This window comes from Dendropsophus ebraccatus, chromosome 15 (genome assembly GCF_027789765.1).
Source record: "Dendropsophus ebraccatus isolate aDenEbr1 chromosome 15, aDenEbr1.pat, whole genome shotgun sequence".
Lineage (NCBI taxonomy): Eukaryota > Metazoa > Chordata > Amphibia > Anura > Hylidae > Dendropsophus > Dendropsophus ebraccatus.
The window spans coordinates 28,691,307-28,707,284 of NC_091468.1; the positions used below are offsets into that span (position 1 = coordinate 28,691,307).

The following is a 15,978-nucleotide window of genomic DNA, read 5'->3' on the forward strand; positions in this document are numbered from 1 at the left end:
ATGTCTGCAAATTTCTGTAGAAGTGTTCTCTTATGCTATAACACAAGTGATTGAGACTAACCAGAGTATGAGACATAGCTGCCCTACAGATCCTGGGTATCCTGGAGGTCCCCATCATCTTGATGGCATTTATAGCATGTCAATGATGGTATTTATATAGTTGTAAATTAACATGTAGTGTTTTCCTCTTGTAATCAGTATCTTGCTTCTAGTAGCTGGAGGTTTACACTTTGCTGTCTTCTCTCTTACATTCTGTGCATGGTGTCTCTTCCTGGGTCCTGTCTGTGCATGTGTTCTGTCCTCAGGCAGAAGGAACCACTTTTCCTACTTCACTTATTCTTATGAAGGTAATAATTAACTTTTCTATCTAACTTCAGTAACAAATCCTTTCTGGATGTGAACACTAATGGACCTGCTCTTTGTAGTGGGGAAATACACGGATCGAATGAATTAAAGTAGCTTTTTTTCCAAACTTGGGTTTGATTTGTAAAACATATACCTATATACAGACAAATCGGACAGAATCGGTGGCTGTATTGGCTAAAGAGTAACATCCAGTATAGGCAGGTGACCTATGGATTTGTTCTGGGGGTAATATTTTAAATACCCTGTCTAATAGTACTGTTGTATGGCTAGCTTTGCTTTCATCTGTTCTTTTACGTGTATACTAGCTTTTCGTTCTCTTTTTCCTTGTTGTAAATTAATCTTTTTTTTTTTTTTTTTGTATATTTACTTTTCTAGTACAAGAAGTTGCATTCTACCTATTATTATTGCTTACGGGGGTACTCAAGCAAAAATGTTTTCCTTTCAAATTAACTGATGTCAGAAAGTTATATAGCTTTGTAGTTCTTAGTCTTACAGTACTTATCAGCTGCTGTATGTCCTGCAGGAATTGGTGTATTCTTTACAGTCTGATACAGTGCTCTCTGCTGCCACCTCTTTCAATGTCAGGAACTGTGCAGAGGAGGAGAGGTTTTCTGTAGGGAATTGCTGCTGCTCTGGACAGTTCCTGACATGGACAGAGGTGGCAGCAGAGAGCACTGTATCAGACTGTAAAGAATACAGAACTTTCTGCAGGACATACAGCAGCTTATAAGTACTGTAATACTAGAGATTTTTAAATAGAAGTAAATTACAAATCTGTATATTTTTCTGACACCAGATGATTTAAAAGATTGTTTTTTTTTTCTCAGAGTACCCCTTTAATGCCCCCATACTACCTCAATAACTGAGGGCAGAACATCTGTTACATCTCCTGGCTGTCTCACATCTTTCTGTGTTCTCTATGGAAAAGGATAAAGCGCTGTTGCTGCAGCTTATTTCCGACTGAACAAAGGGGTCGGTCATGACTCTACATTACTGCTGACCCCTATCACCTCCGTCTTTCAGTGGTAGTTCTAGACTGCCCCATACACCTTATATTGATGGACAAATCTGCTGCGACCAGCGGGTTTGGCCAATCAAAACCCAAAATGTATGGGGACCTTTTAGGCTCAGTAAATTGTCCCTCAGCACAGTGCCAGCCTATCCGGTCCAGGCTCTTTCATCAGCTCTCGATCATGTCATAGAAGCGATCCTGTGATTGTCGGGAGAACTCTTCAGGCACTTTTTGTCAAACAGTCAAATAGAGGAGACTCCAAGGGACTTAGTGTAAGCAGTGTAAGCACTACAATCGGCAAGATGAATATGTTGGCCGCACTTCTCCCTGTGTAGTAGGGAATGTTACCTGATTGGGTCACGTCACTGACATCATGTCTAGCGTGTGTAGTTACCCCATATAATACACCGCAGGGGCTTACTGCATCAATGAAATATATAAATGCCTTTATGTTACAAAATATCCAAAAAAAACCAACATCCTGGTCCTGTTCGGTGATGCTTGCACCCACATTATCCTCTCCAGTGCTGCTGAGAGACTGTATTGTGAATTGTGTGTTACAAAATAAACTTTTGATTTTCTGTTCTATTTATTAACCTAAAACCATCAGACATTTTTATAGACTTGATGTATTACGGTATGTATTTTATGTCAGTTTATTTTCTTATATTGGAAAAAAACTCTGATTGATTCTTTGCCGCTAACGTATTTCTCTGTTCCTTTCTAAAATGGAGACGGGTCAGACTCCAGGGATAAACCAAAGCTTTATCGTCTCCAGCTCAGCGTCACAGAGGTTGGGACCGAGAAACTGGATGAGAATTCAATACAGGTAGTGATTGGTTTTTTTATTTATTTAAATGTGAGAAGTCTGTCTATATCTTACAATGTCACCATACTGTTCAATGTATACATATGGGGGAGATTTATCACTTTTACACTGGCTCAGTTGCCCCTAGCAACCAATCAGATTCCACCTTTCATTTTCCAAAGAGTGTGAAGAATGAACAGTGGAATCTGATTCGTTGCTAGGGGCAACTGAGCAAGTTTTACTTTACACCATGTTTGATAAATCTCCACCATAGTCTTTACTGGGCTGCAGATTGAATTGTTAACATGACATAACATTAACTTGCCTCCCCCCGCTGTCCTTAGTGGCGATCGGGCAGCAGGAGGAGGCTATCTCACACAGCCACCTCCTGCTGCCACAGCTCTGAGGGGAGCCGTGCGTCTTTGGGGAATCCGGAGGGAGACCCAAAAGGTGAACCACTAAAAGTGTCAGCTTGTGCCGCAAAAATAAAAAAAAGCCCTCACATAACTCCATTGGCGGAAAAATAAAAATATTACTGCTCTTACAATATGCAAGACACAAACAGTATTTAGTGTAGTATAAATGCCATGAGCTATAACAAAAGCTATATAAAATGGATATCACTGTAATCGTACTGACCAGAAGAATAAAGACAACAAGTCATATGTAACTTATAGTGAAAGGCATACAAAAAAAAATGATGAAAAACAGCTGCTAAATTGTGTTTTTTATTTATACCTCCTCAGAAAAAAATTACATAAAAAATCATCAGGGTGTCACTTGTGCCCCTGAATGGTATATGGAAACATCAACTTATCTTACACAAATATTTTGGCACTGCAAGGCCTCTGTGACTTAGTATAATGGCTTAAAAAAAAAAAAAAAAAAAAAAAAAGGCCCCAAAATTCACCAGGTCTCTGTCATGTCTGCGGCCTGTGGTTAAGTCGGGGGACGCACTGCGGCCACATATGGGGGATTTCTAGAAACATTGGAATAAGGGGAATAAATAGTGAGTGTTATTTCTCAGTTAATATTTGCTGTGTTAGAGGAAAAAATTGATTTAAAATAGAATATCTGCCAAAAAAAAATGAAATTTTTAAGTTTCCCCTCCAACTTGCTTAAATTTCTGCGGAACACCTAAAGGGTTAATAAACTTATGAAATATTACTTTGGATACTTTGAGGGGTGCAGTTTTTGCAGTGGAGGTATTTATGGGGGTAACTAACAATCAGGCCCCTGAACTGGTCACTAATAAAATCAGAATTTGAAATTTTCATAAAAATTTTAAAAATCGCTGCAAAATTTCGAAGTCCTCTAACGCCGTAAAAAGTAAATGGGCGCTCACCAAATAAAGCAGACCTGTTGTAGATGTTGCATTAATTATTAGTTTGTGTGGCTTTACTATCTTTCTTAGGAAAAGAGAATTTTGAATATAAAGAAACGTAAAGTATATCAACCAAAGTATTATCACAAACATAAAGAGGAATATGTCAGACTCTCAGAATAACCGCGATAGTTAAAAGCACCGCAGAGTTTATAACTACATAAAGAGAGACAGGTCAGATTTGAAAAATAGGCCCTGAGCATTGAGGCCTAAACAGGCTGCGGAGGCAAGGGGTTAAAAGACTGACACTTGTACATCAGCTTATATCTAGGTTTATTTTTCTTCTTTGGTTTCTCACTTCTGCGCTGCTCAGTGAATAAACTGAGGAAAGCTGATAGCTTGAAAACGGATGTGTTTCGTTTTTTTGAATGGACAAAAAAACCTGTGCATGCAGGAATTTTTTTCCTTCGTAAAAACGGAATACATTCAAACGGAGCACAACTATGATAAACCCATAGAGATGAATGGGGCATTGCAGCGAAACGGAACTCTAAAAAAAATCCAAAGAAATTGCACTATTTAATAGAAATATAACAGAAATTCTTTATTTCAAATATTAGATTTAGCTAAAAGCACATAAAAAGTAAAATATGGGATAGACACAAACATCAAGAGCCAGAGGGAGAGGAAGAAAACAGTGTGGTATAACACAAATTAGTGCAATTTAGTATATTATGGTGGGTGTATGAACAACACCAACTTCTAGTGGTCACTTATTGTATGGCAGTCTGTAACAAAAAGGACTGGGAGATATAAACTATAGTAAGTATAAATACTGTTAAATTGCTGATGAAATGAATACAGCTAAAGGAAGGGAACTGTATATATCACCTCCCATGTGGGCAAACACATACTAGTAATTACTGTGACAAAATCCCACAAAGGAAACTACATAACCATCCATATACAACCATACAAGGAAAAGGGAAAGTCAGCATTAAAACTCCACACTAAAATCTTACCCCCCGTCTGACACAACAGCCCGGCATACGTTTCGCTCACTCTAGCGGAGAGAATAACACCAGTGTGACCCTAGCTTAATTAGCATTCAAGGTAAACTCCTAATAGCAGGTAAATGGCACTGAGGATGAACTTGCCTTCATCCTCCCTGCCCTGTGCGCAATAGAGACATGTCAGCGGTTTAGATACTTCTAATCTGACAATAGTTTGGATTTTAATGTCACATTTTTACATTTTCTTATTTATTTGGGGCTAATTTATAGACGAGCCCTGGGCTCTCTACAGCAGCTACCTGATCCTCAGCAATCACCTGCTGACAGACAGCAAGCAGTAAGCCTTAGGGTCCTATTCCACGGGCCAAGCAGGGCCCGATCAACGATGTAAACGAGCGCCGATCTGCTAGATTCCTATTCCACGGCCCGATTGTTGAGCGAGGGCTGCAGGGACATCGTTACCTTTGTCCTTGCAACCCTTGCAGCATACATTACCTGTCAGGTCTTCTCCTGCACTCTATCTTCCTCCCCGGGTCCCGCGCGCTCTAGCATGGCCTGTCACATGGCCGGGGCCTGTGATTGGCTGTGCGCTTAGTCAGCTGCCAGGCCATTCTGAAGCTAGAGCGCGCGGGACCCGGGGAGGAAGATAGAGCGGAGGAGAAGCCCTGCAGTTAATATATGCTGCGCTTCTCAAATCGTCGGCCGCCCGCCACGCACCTCTATTCCACCGTAGCGAAGCGCAGTGGGGGAGCAATGATTTTAGGTGTGGCCCTAAATGAACGATCAGCCGATGACATGATAATCGGCTGATCGTTCTCTCTATTTCACTGGACGATAATCGGCCGAATTAGGACGATTATCGTTCCTGTGGAATAGGGCCCTTATGGCTGCCTACTGAGCTGTATATACAATGCTCATTGAATGCTGTGTATACACTGATCGGGAAGCCAAGAACAGTAACAGAACACCCCTGCCGCCTCCTGCAGTGCCTCAATCTCGATTCCCCCTTGATTACATTAAGGAAAATGTACAACATAAGTTGTCATGCTGCAGATTTTTTTTTTTTTTAACAAATATTTTATTCAGCATTAAGACATATACAAATATATTAGTGCTTTGAAAACAAGGCAATAGTACATAGAGATAAAATATAAGACAGAAGAATAATGGAGAACAAGGTCACAGTGTCATGGCCTAAGAGGAAAAAAAAAAGTTACAACTTTTGTAGATACCCTAGATAGGGCCATCAGCTTACATGAGTGATAAGGCTATGCTGCAGATTTTAAAGTCCCCACTTGTCATCCACTGTGGATTTGGTTTGGATTTCTACAATGAAAATCTGCAGCAGATCCACTTAATGTTCATGTACTTTAAAGAGTCACTGTTTAAATTTTTTTTGCAGAAATCAATAGTCCAGGCGATTTTAAGAAACTTTGTAATTGGGTTTATTAGGCAAATATGCCATTATCTGCATTCAAAAAGCCTTTCCACAGGTCCTCTCATCCACTGCTCATTATCAGGAAATCTCTTCTACATCAGTCGACCCTGTCTGTGCTATGAAGAGGGGAGGGGGGAGGAGGGAGGAGAGAGAGAGAGATTGGCAGCAGAGAGCAAAGCATTACACAATGTGAAATAGGTATTCAGAAGTCAGTGCTGACGTCAGAGGAGATAGCCCGGTGATGTAGCTGTAAATTAACTCTCTATTGTCCTGTTTTGGTGCCTCATCTCCCTCCGCCCCTCCCCTCTCCATAGGAGAACAATGAAGATGGGGGAGAGCTTCAAACTTTTTCATGATAAAAATGCATTTTTCGGCTAATAAACCCAATTACAAATTTTCTTAAAATCACCTGTACTATTGATCTCTGCAAAAAAAAAAAAAAAATTTAAACGACAGTGGGGGAAAACTGGTTAACAATGCAGGATGGAAGTCATAATGGTCAAACTTGTGGAGTTCCATGAATGTTTTCTCACGCTCATAGCCAGGAGATATAAAAAATGAAATAGAAAGATAAAGTCAGGATTTGATGCCTTGAGTTTGACTGTTTTAATTTATTGTGGGGATTTTTGCCTTTTGTACCACAGTTGTTTGGACCCGGCATACAGCCCCATCACTGTGACCTTACAAATATGGATGGTATAGTGACAGTGACTCCCAGAAGTGTTGATGCGGATACATACGTTGATGGTCAACGCATCTCTGAAACTACCATGTTACACAGTGGTGTGAAATTGCAGTTTGGGTCCTCACATGTTTTTAAATTTGTGGATCCCAGTCATGACCAGTCACTGGGTAAGACTCCTTCAGATGCTGGACAGATGGTTAGAGGACAAAGAAATAAGTCTGGGTAAGTTGGTGAAATACCAATGGATTATTGACTGTAACACCCTTAAATACTCTGGCAAAGTTTTTTTTTTCTTTCATATCAACTCTTGTCAGAAATTTATACATATTTGTAATATACTTCTATTTAAAAATCTTCAGTCTTTCAGTACTTATCAGCTGCTGTGTGTCCTGCAGGAAGTGGTTTATTCTTTCCTGTCTGACACAGAGGTTTTTTATGGGGATTTGCTACTGCTCTGGACAGTTCCTGACATGGACAGAGGTGGCAGTAAAGAACACTGTATTAGACTAAAAAAATACACCACTTCCTACAGGACATACAGCAGCTGGTGAAGACTTGAGATATTTAAATATAAGTAAATTACAAGTTTATATAACTTTCTAACAGCAGCTGATTTGCAAGAAACAAAATTTTGCCGGAGTACCCCTTTAATGTATGACCTGTTGGGATCACCCGCCAAACCCACCCTTTTCCCAAAGGGAGGGGGAGGGGGCAAGGGAAAGAAAGGGGAGAGCATAAATATCAAGTACAACAGATCACACTAGTAGGTAAACATGAGAAACGACATTAAAACAATACAGCCTAAGGACATTTGCCCCAAGGCCCTCTCTACTCTCCCCTGGACCTGGTCCCCGTCGGACCCGCTAACACTTTCCTTCTCCTCGCGACATACTCTTGCCATTCTCTCTTCAACACGCCCGGAGGAATCCTTGGTGGACCGGACGGGTCCGCTTCTCCCCGTTACTGACCACCCGCTCTTTGCGCCGGCTGCTTCGTCTGCCCCTTTCCTTGGCCACTCCAAACCCCGTCCCCTACGTTTTTGTCACGTCCTCGCTGGCGGCTCTCTAAAACCCCTTGCTGCTATCTTAGGAGAGGCCTCCCCCTCCAGACGGGCTCCCTTTGAGCATCTTCAGCTACGCCACTTCCACCAGACCGTCTCACGGGGCAAACAGCTGCACCGACCCACCACGGACTTTGAAAAACTCTGCCTCTCCAACACGGGCCCCCCGCATGCCATTTCCATTATCTATGGGCTGATGGTCTCTGCCCGATCGCAAGCTCTACCCCATTTCTGCACGGCATGGGAGTCAGAGCTGGGGAAGCAGTTTACGGAGCCCCAGTGGGCCAAGTGCTTCTTCCTAACCCACAAAGCTACAATTGCCACCAAAGCACAAGAAACTTGCTATAAGATCTTGACTCGGTGGTATAGGGTCCCTACATCCCTCCACAGTTGGTACCCCTCGGTCCCCGATACCTGCTGGCGCTGTGGGGTGGGAGAGGGCACTATGACACACATTTGGTGGGGTTGCCCCCGTCTTGCGCCCCTCTGGTCCGTGGTGCTCAAAACTATTGCAGACGTCACCGGTGTGCAGGTACCCCATACACCTGAGGCTGCCTTGCTCTTTATGTTCCCCATGACTCAATCTAAATTCAAAAAGTCTCTGGCACGCCACTTACTGAAGGCTGCTAAAACCATTATCCCCAGACACTGGAGGTCTGTGGACCCGCCGACCCTGGGGGAGTGGTTTGCGGAAGTTACCCACATACAACACATGGAGGACTTATTGGCTTCATCCCCTACTGACTCCTCTAAACATACTGCCACATGGGGCCCCTGGCTCTCCTTTCTCTCCTCTCCACAATACCGCTCCCTCACCTGCTAGGCCCTATCACCCCTCTCCCCCCCCCCCCCCCCCCCCTCCCTAAGACTTCCCCCTCTACTTTCCCTTTTCTATTCTTTATTCCTCCACTTTTTCCCCACTTCTGCTTCCCACTGCAGTCTGCTACCCTGCCTTTATAGTTATGATCTTCAGTAACACAATTGGCGAGCCAACGATTTGGCGCTTTCTGACTTAGCACTTACATATGGCTTATTGTTTTACACTGTATTACATTGTGTATAGCAACTCTTATTAGACCACGACTCTGGTCAAGTGTTGCGCTTGCAGCGCGTCCCTGTTGCTTTGTCTACTGTTTTATAGTTCGCCACTGTTTGCACCCTTTGATGTATAACGCTGATATTTCAATAAAGCTCTTTGGAATCGTAAAAAAAAACAATACAGCCTAAAGTTACAAGTAACAGTAGTTGTCTTATTAGACTTGTGGCATAATCTGGCTTTTTTATTCCGGTCAACTGGTTACAAGGAAGGAACATGTACCGCGGCTTGCACATTGTCATTGGCCGCTGGACTCAGGCGCACTGAGAGTCCAGCGGCCACTGACAACATTCAAGCCGCGGTACATCTTCCTTGTAACCAGTTGACCGGAATGACTTTAGTAAATCTGGGCCTTTTGCTTTTGATGGGCTTCTTGAGCTCTATATCTCAAATACAGGGACCCACGATTTATTGGCTTTTGAATGATAGAAAGATGTATATAAAATCCAATGCTAATAGTTCCTAATAGTTTAAAATACACTGAATGGAAAAAAAAGCTAACTTTATTTTAACTCTTTACCTTTCTGGTGTTAACCTTCAGAGTTCATGAGACTGCATTTGGAATGGATGGACCGTCACTGCAATCAAATAAGGTATTGCTATTTTCTGTTATAGGTGTTTAAAGTAATAGCCTGCTGGGGGCTTCCTTCTCTGTATCCGCAGGTAAAAAGAATGTTTACTTTAAAGGGAATGTGTCCTGGGAAAATGCTGTTTAAGTTAAGTTTTTATAGCACATATTTTTAAAGATTTCTGGGGGATTTTTATCCCCCCCCCCCCCCCAATCTGCCCTTTTGTGGCTTGTAATGGAACTTGAAGTGTCTGATAGGTGATGTGCAGAGAGGCAGTACCAGATGCAGGGTGTTTATAGCAAACGGAAGCGGTTTCTCTTTATCCATCTAAATAAAGGGCAGTTCACAAACTTGCTGCGGTATGGCAGAAAGTGAGTGAATGAGAGGGTGCGGGCTCCTCCGCTGCCGCCGCTCTACGTGTCACTTCTCTGAGCGGAGAGTGGCGGCTGTGGAGCAGCGCATGCTCTCGCATTGAGATGATATGATACATTGAGGCATTGAGAGTTTGGCCGCGGAATTATACCTCTTTTACTCAGTGTGAACATACCCAAATTCTGTTGTTTTGTGTGCAGATCACTTGGTCTTGACATAAATTAACCACTAGTAACCATCATTTTGTTAATACAAATAAGATACTGTGCATAAGATACTCTTGGGTGTATATTGTCTAACAACGAGGAGGAATAAATAACACGTAGTGGGACACTGCACACCCTTAGGGGATCACCTGCTGACCTCATGTGACCTCTAAAACAATCTCCCTCCTCACCATTACATTCTAGATGTTTTTCATCCAGCTGTATGGCAGGAGAAAATATAGCAGAGCAATCAAGTATCTAAAGATGTAGGATGCTAGTAGACAAGCCCTCATCTGGCTCTATAGATAGAAAAGTAAGTTATGGATTTCAGAAGCCAAGGGGCTCAAAAGGAAAAATGGCTGGAGTGTTAAGTTTAAAGTTAGGCTTTTGTAGAGAGTGACTAAGGCTCCGTGCACACGGAGCAAAAGTGGCCGGATTCCGCAGTGGAATACCGCCAGCCTCACTGTCACAATAACAGCCTATAGGAGGCTCGTGCGCCTCTTTTCTCCACGCTGAAGAATGAACAGATTTATTTTTCAGCCTGGGGAGAGGGGGTGTGCGAGCCTCCCATATAGTGTCATTTTGACAGGGAGGCTGCCGGCATTCTGCGACTGAGAATTCCGCCACTTTTGCTCTGTGTGCACGGAGCCTAATGCTAATTTGTGATATTCCGCATACATTTAGAGGCCTGATATGGTCCCCAGAAGCACAGTATAGATCTACTGTGCAGCTCGTGGAGCATACCAGCCGCGTCTGCAGCAGTAGTTTTACAAAGGGGGAAAAATGTTTTATTCCAGTGCGCAAGGCCGATAGAGGGGAGGCAACTAGTCATCTGGGTGGGGAGCTGCACTGCTCCCTGTCTGTCAGTGCATGGTGCGGGGATAATTGACAGTCAGAAAGGATTGCAGCTCCAAGCCCAGATGACTAGTTGCCGCCCCTCTCCCGGCCTCGCGCACTGGAATAAAACATCTTTCCCTGATGTAAAGGCTGGTATGCTCCGTGAGCTGCACTGTAGATCTATACTGTGCTTCTGGTTAACATATCAGCAAAATCCTGCTGTTTGGTTCCCTTTAAAGAAAGAGATGCTAAAATAGCAAAAAGGCAAAAAAATTAAAGCATTTTTGATCAAATATTGTGGTTCTTTAATTGGAACATATTGAGATAACTAAACAATAATAGTATAATAATAATAATAATAATATAATAAGCCTATGTATGTGTTTTCATCATTGAAGGTCATCGGTAAGGTGGATAGTGATAGGATGCCAGGCACTGCAGAACGTGGCATGGTAAAACCAATCATTCGACAAGATAAACAACAGGAATATCGAGGACTGGATGGAAGGTAAAGATGCAAAAGAAACAGAGCAGAGTGCAGATTATTTAAGGGACACTTTAGAGGAAATTTTTTTTTATCAATTAGTGGTAAAAGTTACACAAATTTGCAACTCTGTTTAAAAATCTCCAGTCTTCCAGTACTTATCAGCTGCTGTATGTCCTGCAGAAAGTGGTGTATTCTTTCCAGACTGACAGTGCTCTCTGTTGCCACCTCTGTCCATGTCAGGAACTGTCCAGAGCAGGAGAGGTTTTCTATGGGAATTTGCTACTGCTCTGGACAGTTCCTGATATGGACAGAGGTGGCAGCAGAGAGCACTGTGTCAGACTGGAAAGAGTACACCACTTCCTTCAGAACATACAGCAGCTGATAAGTACTGGTAGACTGGAGATTTTTATGTAAAAGTAAATTACAAATCTATATAACTGTAAAACATGTTATTTCATTACCAGGGAGCGTATGAGAAAATTCTATACAGTAATTATGTACAGTATTGATCAGATTTACATTACCACCCTTTTAGTAGCTATCTGTATACAAATTGAAACACTTCAGATTGGTTACTAGAGCGACAACAATAAGCTGATATTTCGTTTTCACTACACATCACTAGAGATGAGCTCACCTGGAGCATGCTCCATCTTTCAGCATTTGATTACTGGTGGCTGAAGAAGCTGGATGCAGCCCTAGGGAGAACTGGAAAACGCGCTATGGCTGGTTTTCCCTCCTGGATTTTGATCATTGACCTACCTTTTTTTTTTTTTTTTTTTTTCGCTTTTTCCCTTTGATGCATCAGTGATGCACCAGTGCCTAGGTCGTTTTTAGACTTGATCCTATGTGATCATAATCTGAAGTCCGTAGCTCTGTCCTCTGCCATTGTTAGAAGCCGGTAACAGCGGCAGGGGAGAAATGGGTGGGGGCAGAGATTTTGTGTCTATTTGTGCTACATATATTTTGTTAACCTGCTTTTTTCCTACCTGATAGAGGTCTGTATAATGACCATAAACACATGGCAACCGCTACGCTTGCATTCGATAGTCATCCCTTTGGATCTGTAACAGCAGCTGCTAGATTGGTGTTGAGTTCCTGCAGATACAAAGACACCATCAATTATACATGTGGGTGGTGTGGCCATCAGACTCCAGGATACAGCTTTAGTTATAACACTTTTAACTTCTATTCTCTTCTGGGAATTTCAGAATCACCACAGTTTATCTAAACTATGAACAATGATTTCCCTGGAGCGGTCCTTATCACTGAGCGCTGGTCTGGACTTTATTTTTTCCACAAATTTTTCTTACCACATGTTTTTGTTTTGTAGAACTCCAGAGTCACATGGATCAGATCATGTACTGCCTGCAAGCATTGAATTTAGAGAAAACTGTAAGTACTCTCCTGATTTCAAACTTCAAATCACTTGTTTAGAGCAAAATTTAGAGAGCTAGAACAAGGAATCAGTGGTGACCACACTGTTACAGCAACATGTAAATTATTGCTATTGTTTCTACATGGAAAAGTTGCAGATTAGCTTTATTGAGTTACAGTTGTGCTGATCCGAGGCAGAGACCTGGGTCTCCACTTAAATTTTCTATTGCGAATTGTCTGAAAAAGCCATGATGGATTTGCATCTGACAAAGCTGTGCCATGTGATGAATAACTTAAAGGGGTACTTCATAGATTTTGTTTTGTTTAAAATTAACTGGTGTCAGAAAGTTATACAGATTTTTAACTTGTATTTAAAAATTTCCTGTGTTTTAGTACTTATCAGCTGCTGCATGTCCTGCAGGAAATGGTGTATTGTTTCCATGACACAGTGCTCTCTGCTGCCACCTCTGTCCATGTCAGGACAGGAGTGGTTTTCTATGGGGATTTGCTACTGCTCTGGACAGTTCCTGACATGGACAGAGGTGGCAGCAGAGAGCACTGTGTCAGGCTAAAAAGAATACATCCCTTCTTGCGGGACATATAGCAGCTGCTAAGTACTGGAAGACTAGAGATTTTTATATAGAAGTAAATTACACATTTTCTAAGGCCAGTTTATTTGAACAAAAAAAATTGCTGAAGAACTTATTTAATGTGTATTTTAAAAAGTTTATCAATGTACAAAGTTTGAATTTGGAGATTTGTTCTCACAGTGCAGTCATCACTTTTGGCTACAGTTTGTCCAAAATCTTGTCAGAAAGCTAGATTTGACTGCAAAGTCCTTTCCAAGAAATTATGGTGGGATTTATCAAACGTGCACTCGGCACAGATACGAAAAAAATTCACAAACCATTGTGCAAGCAAAGACCTCACCCAAGAATCTGTTTTGCCATGTCCCACAGAAGAGCTATTGTAGCAAAAACTAAATGCTGACTAGAGATGAGCGAACCGGGTTCGGGTTCAAGTCCATCCGAACCCGATCGGTATTTGATTAGCTGGGGCTGCTGAACTTGGATAAAGCTCTAAGGTTGTCTGGAAAACATGGATACAGCCAATGACTATATCCATGTTTTCCTGATAGCCTTAGGGCTTTATCCAACTTCAGCAGCCATTGGTAATCAAATGCTGAAAGTTCGGGTTCAGATGGACTCAAGCATGCTCGAGGTTCGCTCATCTCTAATGCTGACCTTAAATCACTGAAAGTGGCCTCTCTGAGCTGCGATAGATTCTTGGGTACTCCAGATATATAGACAGCCATGCACCTCTGAATAAATCTGCCATGGGTGAGAAGGCTTCAGTACATATACACCGGTGTTGCTAAATTTCCGCCATTGTTGCTTGGACTGTAGCTGCTGTAAGATTTATATATGTTTATATGTCCTTATAGCAGACTGTGTAAGTGACCATTGTAGACAAATCCTAAGGACTCTATTACTTAGAGCTATTATCTGCCTAATCAGGCCGATTCAAGCTGATATTGCTCCATGTAATAAGACAACGATCAGCCGAAGAAACGATTATTGGCACATCATTACAACATATCAGCAAAAGGGTAGGGAGGGGGAGAAGGGAAGAAAGGGAGGGAGCAGTGGAAGACAGAAACAGATCTCAGGGGCAGACCAAGTGTTCATGGCAGAACAGACTTGATAGGATATTGTATTAGGACGCAGTCCAAAAGATTCGCTATAAGAGGCAAATCCAAGAAATCTGCCATCAGTGGTGGATATGTGATTTTCAGCTAGTCTTAGGCCACATTCACACAACCGCATTACAACATGTCCGGGTTTTTTTGCGGCACGGATCGCTGCCCCGTATACATGTACGGACGTGTGAACGGGGCCATAGGATAACATTGGTTTCATGTTCTGTCCACAATTGTGTGCCCGCAATTGCGGACAGAACAACTCATGTGTGAATTAGCCCTTAGGTGAGAGAGAATAGAGACCCTCCAGAGTTTGAGAGTCCACTGCAATAAACTTTGTATTAAACTTGGATAGGTAAGGGAGGGGAGGGGAAGAGATGCATGGATCCAAACGCCAATAAGAGAAGTGAAACGGGTCAGCGCATTTTTAGGAAACTTAGCTGTCCAGGCCTCCCAATGTCCTGCTGCCTTGTTACTGTGTTTTCTAGCACTTCGGGACACGTCTGTGAAGTTACAGGCCGCTCAGCCAATCACTGGCCTTGATGTTGTCCCATCTCAGCAAGTGATTGACTGAGCGGCCTGTCACTTCAGAAACAGGATCAGAAGTTCTCTAGCTGGCTGTAATAAGTGGGAAACCCAGGAACAAGGCTGAAGGACCCCAGGGGAGCCTGGATAGGTAAGTATAATCTTTATTATTTTACACCAAAGCAAGGGCTGCATGGACATTGCTAACAATATCCGTACAGCTCTTCCACATGAGTTTTGAACCGTGTATAAGCTCTGTAAGCGAGTGCCAATTTAGCTTACAATGCCCGGGCCCTAAAGGAATGTGTAGCTTATTTCTCTTTTTATTGGTTTCAATTGGTAAGCTTAAAGGGGTTATGCAGCCTGGGGGCACTTTTTTGGGGGGACCGGGGAGGAGGTGGCTGAAATAAGACCTCCATTTACCTCCCCGGGTTCCAGCGACGGGTCCCGCATCACGGCGCCGTGATGTGGGACCCGCCGCTGGAACCGGGGAGGTAAGTGGACGTCTTATTTCAGCCACCTCCTCCCCAGTCCCCCCAAAAAAGTGCCCCCAGGCTGGATAACCCCTTTAATAAAGACCTACACCTTTACTTATTTAGATACAATGTTTGAAAGTGTTTGTCTGTTGTTGGTGGTGGTTTTATTTATTATTATTATTTGTTTTTTTTCCTCCCCTGTTTTAGCTGAAGATGCATTTCTTTCTGCCATTATTAACTATACCAATAGTTCGACAGTGCACTTCAAACTATCACCAACGTATGTCTTGTACATGACCTGCCGGTATGTATTGTCCAATCAGTACAGACCGGACCTCAGTGCTGCTGAACGTACTCACAAGGTTATTGCCATTGTGAACAAGATGGTTAGCATGATGGAAGGTGTTATACAGGTGAGTCATTTACTTATTTATTACTTCTACCACTGGCAACAATCTGTCTGTCAATGTCTGTCTGTCTGCCTGTCTGTCTATCTATCTATTTATCTCTATTTATCTCCACCCAAACATTGCCACTGGTATTGTGTGGATATAGCTGTGGTCCATGGTCAAGACTAACCTGCTAGCACCCAAATATACCATCTGGAGGAGTGCTGCTTACTTGACAT

The 15,978-nt window shown here is 42.5% G+C and overlaps 1 protein-coding gene across 12 annotated transcripts in view; it reads left to right on the top strand.

The window, feature by feature from the left end:
* AFDN (afadin, adherens junction formation factor) overlaps positions 1-15,978 on the top strand; it is a 111,792-nt gene that overhangs the window by 34,812 nt on the left and 61,002 nt on the right. For all 12 annotated transcript variants that reach the window (XM_069955498.1, XM_069955502.1, XM_069955500.1 and 9 more), the window contains exons 9-14: positions 2,113-2,207; positions 6,606-6,868; positions 9,344-9,395; positions 11,185-11,294; positions 12,607-12,668; positions 15,558-15,763. In XM_069955498.1, the coding sequence (XP_069811599.1) occupies positions 2,113-2,207; positions 6,606-6,868; positions 9,344-9,395; positions 11,185-11,294; positions 12,607-12,668; positions 15,558-15,763 (788 nt within the window). The remainder of the gene's footprint in view (positions 1-2,112; positions 2,208-6,605; positions 6,869-9,343; positions 9,396-11,184; positions 11,295-12,606; positions 12,669-15,557; positions 15,764-15,978) is intronic.